General features: G+C 37.2%; 1 protein-coding gene across 1 annotated transcript in view; it reads right to left on the bottom strand.

The window, feature by feature from the left end:
- LOC121323799 (proline-rich membrane anchor 1-like) overlaps window positions 1-12,651 on the bottom strand; it is a 34,505-nt gene extending 21,854 nt beyond the window's left edge. Inside the window, exons 1-2 of the mRNA XM_041265014.1 lie at window positions 11,615-12,651; window positions 7,750-7,900 (exon numbers count right to left, since the gene is read on the bottom strand). Of these exons, the coding sequence (XP_041120948.1) occupies window positions 7,750-7,900; window positions 11,615-11,707 (244 nt within the window). The 5' untranslated portion in view covers window positions 11,708-12,651. The remainder of the gene's footprint in view (window positions 1-7,749; window positions 7,901-11,614) is intronic.
- Window positions 12,652-15,979: the final 3,328 nt, after the last annotated feature.

Here is a 15,979-nt window from a genome sequence, read left to right on the forward strand (position 1 = left end):
TTGTCATTGTGTTCCTTTACCCCCTTTTCAATGACCAAATCATTATAAAAAGAAAAGACAATAAAAAAGGAACTTAATTCAAATAGCAACAAAAAAAAATATTCATGCAAGCAATTACACACATGTGCAGTAGTTATGAAATTACGGCATGCTCTCGGGGTGTTGTGAGGCATGAACTGAAGCCAACAGTAGTTTGGGCTGGTATAGCTGAAAGGTCACATGAGAAGTTACTTACTCTCAAGTAATAACAGGAAAATATACAGTACTCAAAGAAAGATATGGACTGTGACACATGACAGATAACCCTTCTGAATAACCTTCACAGAGGACTGAACATTTTATGATGCCTGCAATTTGGAAGACCAGAGTTGCAGTGATAAGAGCGACTCAAAATCACATGGTGAAACTGGTTTGCAGTTACTGCTGAGGCTTTAAGGGCCCACATCCACTCTACTCGTTCTCCCCAGATCTTTCTCTGTGGCATACTTTCCTCCTCTACATCTTTTTCAACACTGAAAGCCAGCCAGCTTAGCAGATATCATCAAAGCTCTGATACTGAGCAAATCTTCAGATTGCGTTTGCCGGTAGTTTAATTTCATACATCCGACCAAGGCTCCGGCAGCAGGCTTATCTGGCCTTATCACTGCGTGAGTGGGAGGGAGGGAAGTACAGCCCACCACCAGATGTGATCCCGTTTCAGCTGCTTCACAGCACAATCAGATAAGTATTCCCTCAAACTGTTCTGAACAGGTCCTATCTGGGTGCAAAGGGTCTGAGAGGCAGCAGGACAATTAAAGCTAACAAAGCAGGACAGATCCCAGTGCTTTGGGGTTTATTCAATTAGACACTAATCAACTGCAGACCTAGAGACTCGCCATGTGAAATATGGAAGGAGACGAATCTGATGTTTTTGTTTTAAACCAAAATTATAATGGGCATACCGAGAGGATACAAAAAATTTACCTGATTTAATCCCACTGGCTATTTGATTAAAGATAACCGCCCGAGTCAATTACATTCCGAGCTTTTAACTTTGCAATTTAATGCCTGTTGGGCTTTGAGTAAGAGTATTTACTAAAAGGGCCGCAAATAAACTTTTAACAAATACAAGTTTGAGGGGCTAGGTGACACAGCAGGGCTGATTCACTAGCTTCTCATGCCAAATTAGTTGCTATAGCAGCCCACAATTGGCAAAACAAAACTACTGTAGACACATGTTTCCAGTTTCTGTTTCAGGACTTAATGGCAGGAGGTGTGCATGTCAGGGCTGAGGTGCTCTGTCAGGGACCAGAGTAGACAGCTTTCGTCTGGTGTGCTGCTGCAAAGTCCATATACAGAAACCTCACCCAAAGAATGCATGAGTTTCTAGACAATTAAAACCATCAGCCTGTGAAATGGAATACATAGGAACATGATTGTGGTGAAATAATTACGGTAATGTAATTTATTCTAAACACAACAACATTTTGCCCAGCACGCCTGTTTAACAGCACTATCTATCATTGTTTCTTTCATAATTAGGGCAAAAGTAGTGACGGTGACACCCAAAGAAGACTGCAAAGTTAGACAGACTATCAGAACAAGAGCTGTCTGTAAGTGCTGTCAACTGATCCTGTAGAAAACAAGGAGAGCTTTTTTTAGGACTGATAGATACCTGACAGTAATTATTAGGATTAATTGAAGGGTATCAAACAGACAATTAGCAAGTGCTGGGATATCTAGGGGCATGTGAACAGGGTGGTAAACATTTGAAAGCTTCACACCTTTTATTTCTGGCCCCTAATCCATTTGTTTTGTAGTTTAATAGAAAGATCACTGTAAACTATAGCAATACTGTAGCCAACAGCTTACTTGTTCCAGAATTGCTGAACCACAGTAAAATGTCTATAACCCTGCTACACACTAATTTACTTGTGACCTAAGCCAGATTTTACCCCAGGTGAAACCCAGTACCATAGGTCTCAGGAAGTTATTTTAAGGCTTGCTCCTTTTCGACATTTATTTTTCAGGGGCTCACAAAATACTGTATTAAATCACACCTTTTAGAGTAGCTCATTTAGTTTTAAGCTGGTACTGGTTCTTTATTGAAACATCGTGGAACCTGTATGAAACCCAAAGGGGTTTGCTACTTAATGCAATCATTTCCAATTCTGCTTCTGACCAGCCGCTGACCAAATGCATAGTAACACCTGTTCTTAAAAGCCTGGCCAGTCTGTATTGTAGCCCTACAAGGCTCTTACAGTAAATGCACTGTAACTGCACATGAAGTTCTAGCGTGCAATAATAAACATATGTCCAGCTAAACAACAGTCCACTCACAGTCTGCAGTGATGTGTAGCAAAGCATGCACTTTGACTGCAGTGAAAACACCCTTGGTAAAGGCATATGCTGCTTGACCAACACTAACAAAAGTTGTAGGAAGGGGAATAGTTATGGACAAAGAGCTAACTACAATGTATACGTTTGTCAACATTATGAAAACAGCTGTATTAACAAATCATCTTAGCTCCAAAGCCACACTGCCAAACAGCCAATGAGAATAACTGACGTTGGCTTGTAATGCAATCGCACTCTATTTTACCAATAACTGTCTTTTTACTAATTGCATTCCATTAATATTGACGGATGGATTGACAAAGACAGAAAACATTAAATAGTTGCGATCAATCTCTAGCTTGTAAGCCTGAAAAAAACCTCTCTTTAGCATTTTGTTAAAACCATACCCAGACACAAGACTTCAGGAAGGGCGACAGTCTAAATAAGTGTTTAAAAAAAGCCATGAATGCGGTGAGCTATGAGGCTTCTAAGCTTTGTTTTCCAGGTCAGGTGCACGGTAATGAAATACAGAATACAGAGATAGGAAACATGCTTGGTCTGCAGATCTAAAGTAAAAATGAGGGCAACACAGTTTTTAAATACAAATGCATTACTATTTAGTTTCTTAAGGAAACCCATTGATATGAAAGTGCTTTATTCATGCAATGGCCTATATTTGAGATATAAACCATTTGATACAATAGCGTGCTTTGCTAATGAAAGTTCCCCTGAACATAACCCAAGACACTGTACTTTGCATATTTGTTTAAAATGTGTTGTTTGCCTCCTAAACTGAACTTAATTTTACCATCACTCAAACTTTCAAAGTATTTTTAATAGAGTTTTATTTTTTAACATAATGTTAAACTATAACTCAACAAGCAATGCATCAGCATTATTTATTTTTAGAAAAATGTATTTAGAATAGAATTGATATAATAAGACCCAAATGAAACCTAGTGATCTGGCCCTCCGATGAGCCCAGGAGGAGACTAGCCTGTCTGGGCCCAGCCTCTGGGCTTCAGTAGCTTAGCAACATCTGTTGCTTAGGGTAGGCGATTACCTTGACAGCAGGAACTGAGCTCGTCTGTTGATTTGCTGTCAAATATTTTCGAATGCATTTGGTAAAATCTGATGAATTTGGATTTACATGGAGGGGAACAGTTTCTCCAAGTGCCAACGGTGATTTTACTTGAATATCTGAAAGAAAAGTTTGTACTGGCTTGACAATAAAGACAGGAACCTGCTGTGTTGTGTAACAAGGTGTCCTTCAAAGCAGCCAGATCTGAACTATGAGCTGTGAACAGAACAGAAGCGCACATGTTGTTTTTGTTTTTCCAACTTCAGATGAGAGATTTCCCCCTGGACGGGATGAAGAGTACAATAATAGCCTGGTGGTGTGTGAACGCATACAATGATGTAATTCACTGTAGTGCTGCTCTGCAATGACTGCATTGTTATGCTAGCTACGAGGGCGGACTACCACTGAATTCACACAGCTGGAAATATTCTGTAGCAATATTATGTAGAAAGTGTGTAGATGCGTGTGTGTGTGCATGGTAGTGAGTTGTGTGCGTGTTAGTGAGTGTGTGTTAGTCCACTGACTTAAATGCCATTCAAATACTGCTGAAAATAGCCAAGTTAGAAATCTAAGAATAAGATTTTTGTCTGTTTTACCTTGATGCTATTTTATGAAGAGCAGAAAATAATAATGCACATGTCTGCCTTGGGATCTTTCAGCTACTGACCTCAACAAGCTATTAGTAGTGGTAGTAGTTAACAATACAATCCCATCAATTGCACCTGCTTTGCACACTCATACTTTTGGTCTTAAACGTGCAGTTCTGAAAGATACACATATTATAGCAAACCTGTATTGTCAAAATGTAAAATACAATTGAGTAACCATTAATTCTGCACTGTGAGTAACCATTTGGGGCTTCTACCTTTAATGGTATTAAAAAATTAAAACATGAGCTGTGGTAGTGCACTGAACTGAAAAATAAACTGATGACCAAACAATAAACGAGAGCCTGGCACTGAAGACGTTCGTGGAGAATGTGAGATGCAGCTAAACAGTTCTCTATGTAGCCAGACGCTAATCAAGGGTTATCAAGGACACCCTTGAAATGAGATGTATATCTCCACAGTTCTATCCAGGTTAAATAAATACATTTCATTCAAAGTCTGTTTGTTGTCACTCGGGTGAGGTTGCATGCATTGCTGACTCCTCAATCAGGCCTCTGGTGATGAAAATGCAGCTCAGATAAATTACTGATTTACAAAATGATAGGTTGTGGTTAATTCATTATTAATGAGGGTTCAAAAAACCAAAGTGTACAGAGTGATCCTGAGTCTGTGCTGAGATTCAAACCCATGATCTCCTCGGCTCATTGTCCAAAAAACATTATGCTTTAAGACTAATATAGGATTTTCCACTTCAGCAGTACCAACTAGAGCTAGTCAATGTAATAATTACTGATTACGATCCAAAGATCCTCTTGAAGCCAAGTTCTCAACAATTAAACATTAATGAGCCTAAAACTCATCCTTGTGTTTTGTGCAAATTATCCCACCCCAAAACAATATTCTCTTTTTCTTAAGAATCCTTATGTAGAAAAATGCACAGAGTGGTAATATTACTGGGCATACTAGAATTGAATCATTAATGTTCAGCAAAAATGTGATTTAAATGGATTTGTGAAACCATATAGCAATGTATTAAACTTCCTAATAGTACAAATATTGCATTTAAAAGTTGTAGTTCTCCAAACAGGGGTCAGTTGATCCACAGCAGAAGTGTAGAACCAGTTAACACAGCATGGATTGTTACATGGATTCTATGAGTAATTCACAGTAGTTGGAACCTTTTTAGAGGTAATTTCAATCAAGCTTTGTTTATATTCTATCAAGTGAAAGAATCACTTGTTTTGTTTTTGAGGCAGGAATCTAGGTTCTACTTCTTCTGTATCAGATTGTGTCTCTTCTAGAAAGGTCTGAAAGGAAAATGGAAGCCTGAGAGGACTACGGGTAAGATACAAAAAATAAACCCTAACGAGTAATACTGGACATTGAAATTCATTTGTGACATTTTTAATTCATACATAAAGTAGCCTATCATGATGGTGAAAAACTAGTGTCCAGCAACTTAGAGATCTCTACAACACAATTTTAAATCAATTCTACATACATTCCAATTGTTTGCTTAGCTACCAGGTCCACTTTTAAAAAAATAAAAATAAATAATAATTAGTTTGTACTTTATAAAAGTTACTGGTAGAAAATTAATGTCTTAAGGCCTAACAAAGTTTAAGATCTTGGCTCACATTTAAAGCTGATGGCTCAATGATGGCCAATCAATTATCTCTCCCAGCAGTACCTTTAAAGAACAATTTTGTCCAGAATTCTAACAGCTTCAAATCAAGAGACTGCTCATTACCTATTTTCTATTTTAAGGCCCAAAAAGGCACTCCATTTTCTAACACGACAAAACCTTCCGCCATTACATATTGTTTTAATGCTAAACAACATGGATGTGGCAACCAACCTCCCTCATGAAAAGGTATCATAAGCTATCACAATATTAATCAGATAAAAAAAGCATTCAAATTTTGTTGTCTTGTCCAAGGCTTTTGACAAACTAGATTATTTAGAAGTTATCTAGGTTAGAATAGCCTAGCCACCATGGCACGATTATTATTGTAAAGATTTGGTTTACAGATTCTGTCTGTATATCAAATGTGGCTTAAATGCAAAAAATCTCACTGATCAGTGCAGTCTGTTTTATAATGGAAATAAAAATCTGCTAAAAACAGTGTTTGAAAGCAGTTATGGAGTTAACAGCCCCCCTCCTGTCAATGGTCACACAGTGATTCACACAGTAAGCTCTGCACGGGAGATTTGCTTCTAAGAACTCTGTGTGATAAAAATGAGATTTCATTCTCAGTTTCTGTTTTTAAGTGAAGTGTGAGTTCGATGATACCGATGTTTTTTTTTTTTAATTCCTGAATATGAAACACATAGAAGCCTACTTTGACCAACTGTTGAGGACTGCCATTTATATAATCAAACAAATACAACTGTATACACTGTCAAAAATATTTAAGAAAATATAAGAACATTGAACTCACTTGGGAGCCAAATAATGAAACAAGTAAGTTTACATTTCGTAACTTAAGTTAGTTTACTTTTCTTACACTTTTTAAAGACTGCTGAATATATTTTACATTGCTTTTTGGAAGTTACTATATTAAGACAGAGCTTGACCCTTTTAGGCTATTCACATAATTAGGTTTAAAAGACACAAATGCTAATGTAAACCAATGGCTGACAATGAATCACAACCATTTGACTTCAAACCAAGACAGGAGCCCTTGTGGCATTCATTAGCCTGCCATCTGTTACAGAACCAAATGTAATTAACTCATTTCCCTTTTAATTAAGGGACCCTCAAGGGGGTAATCCTACCCCTGAGTCCAAAAGGGAACATTTAAGGAGATTTCTGCAGCAGTTCCATACTACCCAAGGTCAAGACACACATCAGAGCAAAGATCCTGCTCTTCACAGCTTTATTGCTACATTGTTCAACAATACAAGTATATATTTGTTCCAGTTGTGACTTTAAACATGTATTGAATTTGCATGCTGTAAAACGCACATGAAACCCTGTATAACATGGTAAAGGCTGTTAATTCAGAATTAGAGCTATTATTATGCTGAATGACATATAATCAACAGTATATGTACAGAATGGTATAGAATAAGAAATAGTCATGACATGTTTCATTCCAACCTGATAAGCAATTCCCCGGTTATATGCAAAAAATGAAGTGTGACATACAAACAGGCATCCGTATCAGTGTGACCGTACTGTACCGTACTATGTGGGAGTGTCTCCACTATATCTCCTGTGCATCCAGTACAAGTCCCCTCTCCAAACACCCACATTTACCCCATTATAACAATAGATTCCAAAAGGATGGGTGTCATAGCCTCACATTCCCAAGATGAATTGTAAAAAGTGAGGTTCTACATATATAGCTTTTCACCTGTGTGAAGTGCAAAAGTGCTTTTGTTAGATAAAGGGCCATTTTGGGTTTGGTACAACATTTCACTCACTGTAGAGTGCTCCAAACAGTCAAATGGTCACACAAGTGGAACACAGGATGGAGTTTTATAGTTCATATCATGGGAAAATTCACTTTATTTTGCTTTAATGTTTCAGGGGTGAAATCCAGCCCTTATTGACAGCCACACTTTCCAATATTTTTCATGATCTCAGGCCGTGTGGTAATGGCACATCACCAGCCCTGCCTTCTCTTATCTAAAGGGTATCTGAGCAGAAAATCAGACCAGACACCTCCCTGATACTCCCTCCCCACACTCACCCATCACAACTAGGCCCCGATTGGCACAAGGAGCAGTAGCACTTACTTGCAAAAGCCAGCACCCTTGGGGGAGGAGGCGGTGGGGGAGGAGGAGGTAGAGGAGGGTAGGGTCTACATTGGCAGATCAGCTGGCAGCTATCGGTGACCTTCTCAGCTATGGTCCTCTGGCATGTTTTCTGGAGTTCACCCTGAGTAAACTGATGGGGAAGAAAAATAAAAGAAGAAATGAATAGCAATCTACAGTACGGGGCTATATTGAAAGCAATGTGTTGTACAATAAAGTAAGCACATCATGCATAGCTCAATTATAGATTATTCATACAAATGAAGCTACTGATGAATGCACTAGATGAAATGTGTGATAACTTGACTCTTATGTAAAAATTACACACTTGACATAACAGTGAAAGAAGTACTGTATAAGAGGTGAGGACTAAACTAGCACGTATGTAAAGTGTAGGACTGCTACAGCAGCAGAGACGAGAGAAGCAATGATGGAAGGCAATATAAAGCCCAATAAGGGCGAGACACACCTCAAATCCCCGTTTCACAAAACTTAACAATGTGAATCAGGGTGTGTGCAATAGTGTGAGTTAAACATTTATCTCTTAGCGTACTGTGAGTACGTCTCTCAGGGTGCAATATCTCTACAATACATTTTAGATCTCCAAAAGACCAGAAATGTTAAGTTATTTTTATATTATAATACCAAACATTCTTCATAAAAGGATGCAGTGCATTTAATCAGCAGGTATGCCAAAGTGCTTTACAATACTAAACTGCTGACAAGATAAAGTGTTAATAGGCTTCAGGGAGGTTCAGTAGCAGACATTCCACCACCCACACCGGACCTTACGAGGTGCAGCTTACAACCTTATCAAAGGACTAAAAAAGGCTAATCTTATGCGATATAAAAGAATGAGAAGGATTATCATTTTGTGGCAGCTGAACCATATTGGTTCTGCCTGGTAAAAGCATAGCATAGATCTGTGATTCATGATCCTGATTATTTAAACTAGACTGAATAACAAGATAAATAAACACTGAAGTATCACGCATACAATTTTACTGAGGTACTCCATGGTAAAGGAATAGCAAAGAGTAGTAAAGCAGAGTAACAGCAATGTGTATTACAGACCTGCTGGCACAATGGCTGTGTATGCACTGTACAGGGCTTGGACAAGCCTTTTGTGTAGATGTGCTCAGTCATGAGTCAAGGCAGTATTTGATAAAAGGGGGGTGGATACATGTGTCTCTATACCCAAAACTACACAAATTACTTTATTGGGGCGTAACGATTCATCGACCAAAAGCACCCCATGGCTCTTCGTAGTTGTTCACCAAGTGGTTCTTGAATAAAGAATAAGTGTGTTTTATAGTTGGTAGGGTGAATACATACTCCCCTTAACATATCATTTTTGACTTTTAACAAAACAAGATAATTTGATGTTATTATGCATCATAAAAGTATCCCATCAGGACCATAAGATTTATCGTGATGCACATCGTATAACGACCTACAATATTGTGGACGTGTAGCATATATATATATATATATATATATATATATATATATAGAATATATATAAGGTATTTTTTCTTTTACAAAAAATGAATTTTTTGAATGTTTCCATACTTATTAACTTAAAAATGATATATAGCTATATGTCTATATACACTATGTATTATATATACAGATACATACATATGTAGATACATATTGTATCGTGACATTATTGTGTCGTTATACCTCTATTACTTTGCTGTTTTTATACCCCCATCTTCCTTGAAGGAATTAGAGTCAGTGATCACTGAGGAATTATCATGTACCCTTAGAGATCTTTCTAAACATCTTGCAGACTTCCTGAATCCTTATCATCCTGGCTGCCTATGGTAGCTCCACATCCTTTTTTAAATTGCTATGACTACTCCAACTAAAATAATCAACCAACCCTGTATTTAAGAAAAGATTTTCTGCTCTACATAATTTATAGAGACTTTTGGGAATACACTGTGTAATATTCCATGGTTTCACATAAACTGCAAAGACGATTCCCTATAGAAACTGCACGTGGTAAACTAGAACACACAATAACCTGTAATTGACTTTTCAGGTACAGACTATGCTATTATTGGATGGAATTGTTCTGTATGCTTTCTGTATTTTTTCAGTCCTGCATTTAGGCACTAAACTGCACACTGCTACCTGAGAAATGGGGGCTTATTAAAACTGAGGTTCTCCATCAGCTCTATGGGTATTTTCCATCAGGGTAACAAAACCCTTTTATTCTTTTTTTTTGTTGTTTGTTTGCTTCCCTGCGATATAGCAAAGCCATTTGGTGGCACTCGGAACTTCCTGCCGCTGCGGGTCACAGCAAAAATATACTTGCTTAGTTCATAGTGACAGAGCGACAAGAAACCTTTTGTGTGCCTGCAGTTCCAACTCCCTTTAGGGAATGTAAACAAACTGGAACACCAGCAAGGTCTGGTTTATAAGGAGACAGTTATCTGTAAATATCTTGGTATGAAAACTGCTTTTTTTCCCAGATACAGGGGTCAAGTCAACTGATCTAAATTGTGGCAAATATAAAAACCGCCAATGTTTAAATATTTGAAATGTTTAAAAATTAAAAGTTTAAATAAAAAAGTAAATGGCTTTTACAGGCTTTCTATGCTCTTACAGGCTCATTTTGTAGTCACACAATGGATAGATCAATGACTGTTGTGATCAATTAAATAGATCCACTGTCTATGCCTCCCTTAGTTAGACTTTTACATTGTTGATCAATATGTATTTTGTGTACATGTGTTAACCCTGGAAGTATTACAGCCATGTATTGACTGTGGGAGAGCTTAGTGTGCTTGTTGATGCTATTGATCTCCTAACCTAAATATGAACATGGCTGTTGAGGATTCAGCTCTTAACCCTGTGATACACTGTGACAACTGAACCAGACCAGTGGTGTTCAACTTCAGTTCCTGGTTGGCAGAGTTGCCAAGCCTTGGTCAAAATTCTCAGATGCGATGAAGACTATCATTTACAGACGATGGAAAGAAATGCACAAAATGGTGTTTAAATCATGGTCAAAAAAGACACTAGAATGTTAAAATGACTAGGAATGGTTTCTAAATACTGGACTGCATTCCCAGCAAATCTTTACATTATTTTGTATATAATTCAATATTTTGCCCACATCAAATGTATTAAGTTTATAGTTTTCCAGTGTCCTACAATCCTGCTGAATATTACTTGATTCTTCTAGTTCTGCAAACTCTAAATCATTTTGTTGACAGTTCAGTTTGTTTACATTGAAACCCGGTTTTGGTAGCAAAGCAGGTTGTTGCCACAAAGCGTGTCATATCAGCAACAAGTTTCAAGGGTTGAAGAAGTTGAGAATGTAAATGACATGGACTGTCATCAAGGTCTGCTTTCTGATATGATAGAGTGCACAAAAGGTGGAATGTAGCAAACAGAAAAGAGTTTATTACATTTTAGTATAAAAGTGAACATGATCACTGGACACATGCAACTTAAAATTATAATATATTATGCAATACTATTTATTATACTCTTGTGTACACCAAACCCGAATACACTGTATGTCAATCTGACAGCAATAGGGTAGCATTTCTTGCTATGAGTTAAGATCTATTGATGTACTATGCTATACTAGAAATGAAAATTTAAGTCTGAATAATTCATTGTAATAAATGCAAGTGCAGATAGGCTTGTGTGTGTGTGTGTGTGTGTGTGTGTGTGTGTGTGTGTGTGTGTGTGTGTGTGTGTGTGTGTGTGTGTGTGTATGTGTGTGTACAGTGAATGTAGGACTGCACAGTAATACAAAATGTTCCCATTACTAGATACATAGTAGATTAACTACCACATTGTTTTGGTTAGATTTGTAACCTACCTGAAATAACAGTAAAAATGATGTTAGAAAGACATGACCCAGAAAGAAAGGCCAAGAACTAAAACTGAGCGGCAGGAGATCTCGGACCAGCATTCCTCCTTCGCTCTTCTACCTGCGTGACCAGAGAAGCGAACACATACAATTCGGTAGATTTCCAGAATTTAAACCAATCTTCTGATTTCGGCGACAAAATGTGTTTCAGACGTTTCCAGCAATTGTTTTTGCAACATCCATGTCTTTCAATCCTCGTTATTGGTGGCATGGGAGAGCTTGGCACAACATCCGCCCAGCTTTGACTGGTCCCGTCACTTAGATTACTTGGAAGTTGGAACACAGCGCACCAATTGTTAATACAGCAGGGCAGCAGCTAAGCTGTGCAAAGTCTTCCGCTGTAACGGGTATGCAAATCAAAAGAAAGTTCTATGTTGATTAAAAACCGATGGAGGTGATTTAGAGTACATAAGGAATATGTTTTACATCAAGCTTTCTCCATCTACATCACTGATGTGTATAGATATGATACCAACAGGATATAAGCACTTATCCCACTCCAAAAGTTCCCAGAAATGCGTGGGATTTAAACTAGAACTGAAATACCTCAGGTTTCCCAAGCATGATCATAAATTCCTTTTGACTGTTTCCTCTTTTTAAGGGCAGTGCTAACTGATGTGACCGCTCTTTAATAAACAGCTGGATTTGACAACACTGTACCCCCTGTCTTCTGTACACTTGCAAAAACACAGGTAGATTAAGCCTTGTAGCTCGGCGTTAAATGTTAGTTCTGTCCGCACTTGAGTGCATGTTGGCAAATTAATCCTTTACAGGCGTCTGTGTTTCGTTGACGAAAAAAAAGACAAAAAACAATAATCTCAGACAACAGAAACGTGTAAAAGAATCTGCCGGTCGAGGAATACGTGTAAAACAAATACCGAAGCAGAAGTGTCAGTTTCCATCGTGCTGCCACCGTTCTGCAAGAAACGTTTGGTAGGTCACATCATCACTCCATCACTGTGCTCAGAAGGAGACAGAGTGAGAGATAAGCTAGACCAAGCGAGGGAGCTAAACCCATGCTGTATAGCAAAAAAAAAGTATTTGAGAGAGAGCGAGAGAGAGAGAGAGAGAGAGAGAGAGAGAGAGAGAGAGAGAGAGAGAGAGAGAGAGAGAGATGGTTTGTAGTAAGCAAACTGCAGAGGTTTTTTTACACAACATCTGGCGTGTCCACTGAGAATTGGAATTTTTTTTTTTTTGAGTGGTTTGCTTAAAATAAATGTCAATATAAAACATGTTTATTTATTTATTTGTTTAATAAAACAATACAATTACTGTTCAAAGTGCACTGACACATGAAACATTTCCCGAAATAAATATGTCCCCTGCGCGCTCTCTTAAATCAGCCATCTTTTTAAGTCTTATTTTCTAGCCTACTTTACTGCCTTCTGAGCAATATCAGTTGATTGAATATCGTAAGACTAACTTAACGACTCTCTACGTCTCGGTAAATTGATGGATCACCACCCGTGGAATTCCTGACACACCTTGAAAGGACTTTTCAACGTCTTGTCCCTAATGAATGGAAGGCAGGGATTGATTGGTGACCGCGGACAGTTGTATAATCATTATTATAACTCTAATACTATAATATTATAATTAATATAATATAATATTATTATTAATAATATATTAATTGCCCCATACAGTAATAACAGTATAGCTTAGTACATAAGTGATTTACGAGTGGACTTGTGTAATTTGCAATGAACATTATGGGGATATTTAGTGAACCAGACATAAACCTTGTGTGCTATCCTAATCCATGATTCCAAAATATGCAGACTGAAAACTATTCACATCTACAGCTGATAATAAACTATGCAGTTAAATACATGCAGCTTATGTTTTGCGTATATACTGAACAGCAAAAGCAGCATACCATTTAATTGCATGCAGTTATTATTGCATAATAAAAAATAGAACACACATTAATGCAAAGGAAAAAAAAATATTGAATTTGATTTAACAGGAAAAACCCTAACCCTTAAATTGCTGAAAGCTAATTAATATTTCCATGCATTCTGCAAAATTAATTGGGCTATGGGGAGCTAAATCATTTCTGTATCTAATAATAATAATAATAATAATAATAATAATAATAATAATAATAATAATAATAATAATAAATAAAAATCATTCTGCAGGTCCATTAAAATCTCTCATAAGACTGCACTGTCATTGGCAGCAGGTGACACACAGTACCTAGTATACACGTTATTTACCTACTCAACCAAAAGTAAATGGTGGGCGCAAACAAGATTATGGTTCATCAAACTCAAGATTATGTGTTCCGATTGAGTCCTGTCAGCAGCAGATATCAATGCAGTTTAAACTGGGGCTCTGACACACACTTCACTCCCACCCATTCACTCTTTAGGAATAGCAGGTCAAGTGTCCACTTGACATACAGGGGCACTTGGCAGGATCAAAAACAACCACACCAACAAAATGCTTAGGGTACAATGTGTGTGGTTTCATTTTTAAGCTAAACAGAACACCAGATTGCATTATTGCAAGACATGCCCATTGTGTCATAATAAATGCATGTGATTTGAGGCAGGTTCATATCCCTGTCATGTGACCAGTTCTTCTCTTGCACTATGCAAATAGTCATGCTCTGTTTGAATAGAAAAAAAAGACTTTTTAAAATGTGCACTACTGTACTTCGATTGACAGCTGCACTTTGTCGTTTTCTCTCTCATTTAGTCTAGGGAGCAGTTATATCTGAATAGCTTCATTTATATCACAAAGTAACATGTTCATTAACCCCCAGATTCACATATGAGATAAGTTTAATGTTTCCAAGAAATCAATGAAGCAGATAGCACACAGGAAATTGAGTGTTTTGGGAACAAAAACCAAGCATCCCTGGGGTAAATGTGGTGAGCTTTATGTATATCAAATATAAATCTCCCCAAACAGAGTCTGTGAAGGATTTGTAATGGAAGATTTATTTTTAGACTGAATGATGATTATGAACACATAGCACGCACATTTCAAGGGTATACAGGGCTCCTTTAATTACCTGTGCCCACTGGTGGTGAACCAGTAGACACCACAATTAAAACAGTGACACTGAGCCACCAGGGGTGATGACAAAGATGATTTCCTGCAGGAAAAAAAAAATCTCCTTCGCTCTCTGTGATTTCTAAACTGTAATTGTCAAAACAGCTGAGCAGTTGCTTCACAACTGATTGTCACTGAGGTCTGATGTCATACTTCTACAGAATACTGAGAATGTGTTCCCCAAGCACTCCATTGTTTTCATGACAGCGCTAATACCCTTAATGAAGCTTTTTATCTCACTGCATCAGTGTTCCTGAACAAAAGTTAATGCATTGATCTGTATGGAAAAGGTTCAAGGAATACACAGCACAAGTTTAAAGGGCAGTCATATTTTGGCGGCTTATTTGATTAGCATTGTCATATTGAGGCAAATTTCAAGGACCATTTAAAAGTGACTGAAAGTCATTTCCCTTTAATGGCAGTTTGGAGAATATGCATAATGAATAGTAGCCTTGCACTTATAACATGTGCCAAACAAATACAGCATATCCAATTTATCCTTCCTGTGCTATATCTCCAGGGCATCTATGAGTGGGCTGCCAAGTAATATTATTTAATATTGTTTGTGTTATCAGACTATTAAAACCAAACTGCCAAGGTTAGAAAAATATATTGATAGGATTCTCAGACCAAGTTTAAGGCAGAAAATAGAAAATGCAGAAGGTGCTGTTACATCAAGACGCAGACCAACTACTGGGTAAAACATTTTATTATTATTACATTGACAGCTGGATATAATATATAGAATAATAGATGGCAGGCAGCACATTATTATTAGAATAACCTATGGGCAAGAATATATTCACACAATAATCTCATTTTAAGTTGGTTTTGGGTAGTAAATAAATCTATATATATATATAATATTTTTAACATGTATGTTATTTTATATATTCTATTTTTTTTTTAAATACACAAAACATCTGTTTTTCCCATTGAACTCAAACACAACTTTGTGAGATTTATGTCATTGGTATTAACCATCCCTGGTTGAATGACCATGTCTTTTTAAGGGTATTTTTGTAGCACTGAGATCTATATTATATATATATATATATAATATATATATATATATTATATATATATATCTATATATATATATATATATATCTTATATAAGGCTTGGTTGTCATTTACAGTAAATCACTGATATAAAAACGTGCTCCTCGTTCTTTCTTTGCACATTATTAAAATGAGTTTCAGATGTATTATCCAAACTGTGTCCTGATGGCATCTCTGCTTTTGGTT

Source organism: Polyodon spathula, chromosome 12 (assembly GCF_017654505.1).
Source record: "Polyodon spathula isolate WHYD16114869_AA chromosome 12, ASM1765450v1, whole genome shotgun sequence".
In the NCBI taxonomy this organism is placed as follows: domain Eukaryota; kingdom Metazoa; phylum Chordata; class Actinopteri; order Acipenseriformes; family Polyodontidae; genus Polyodon; species Polyodon spathula.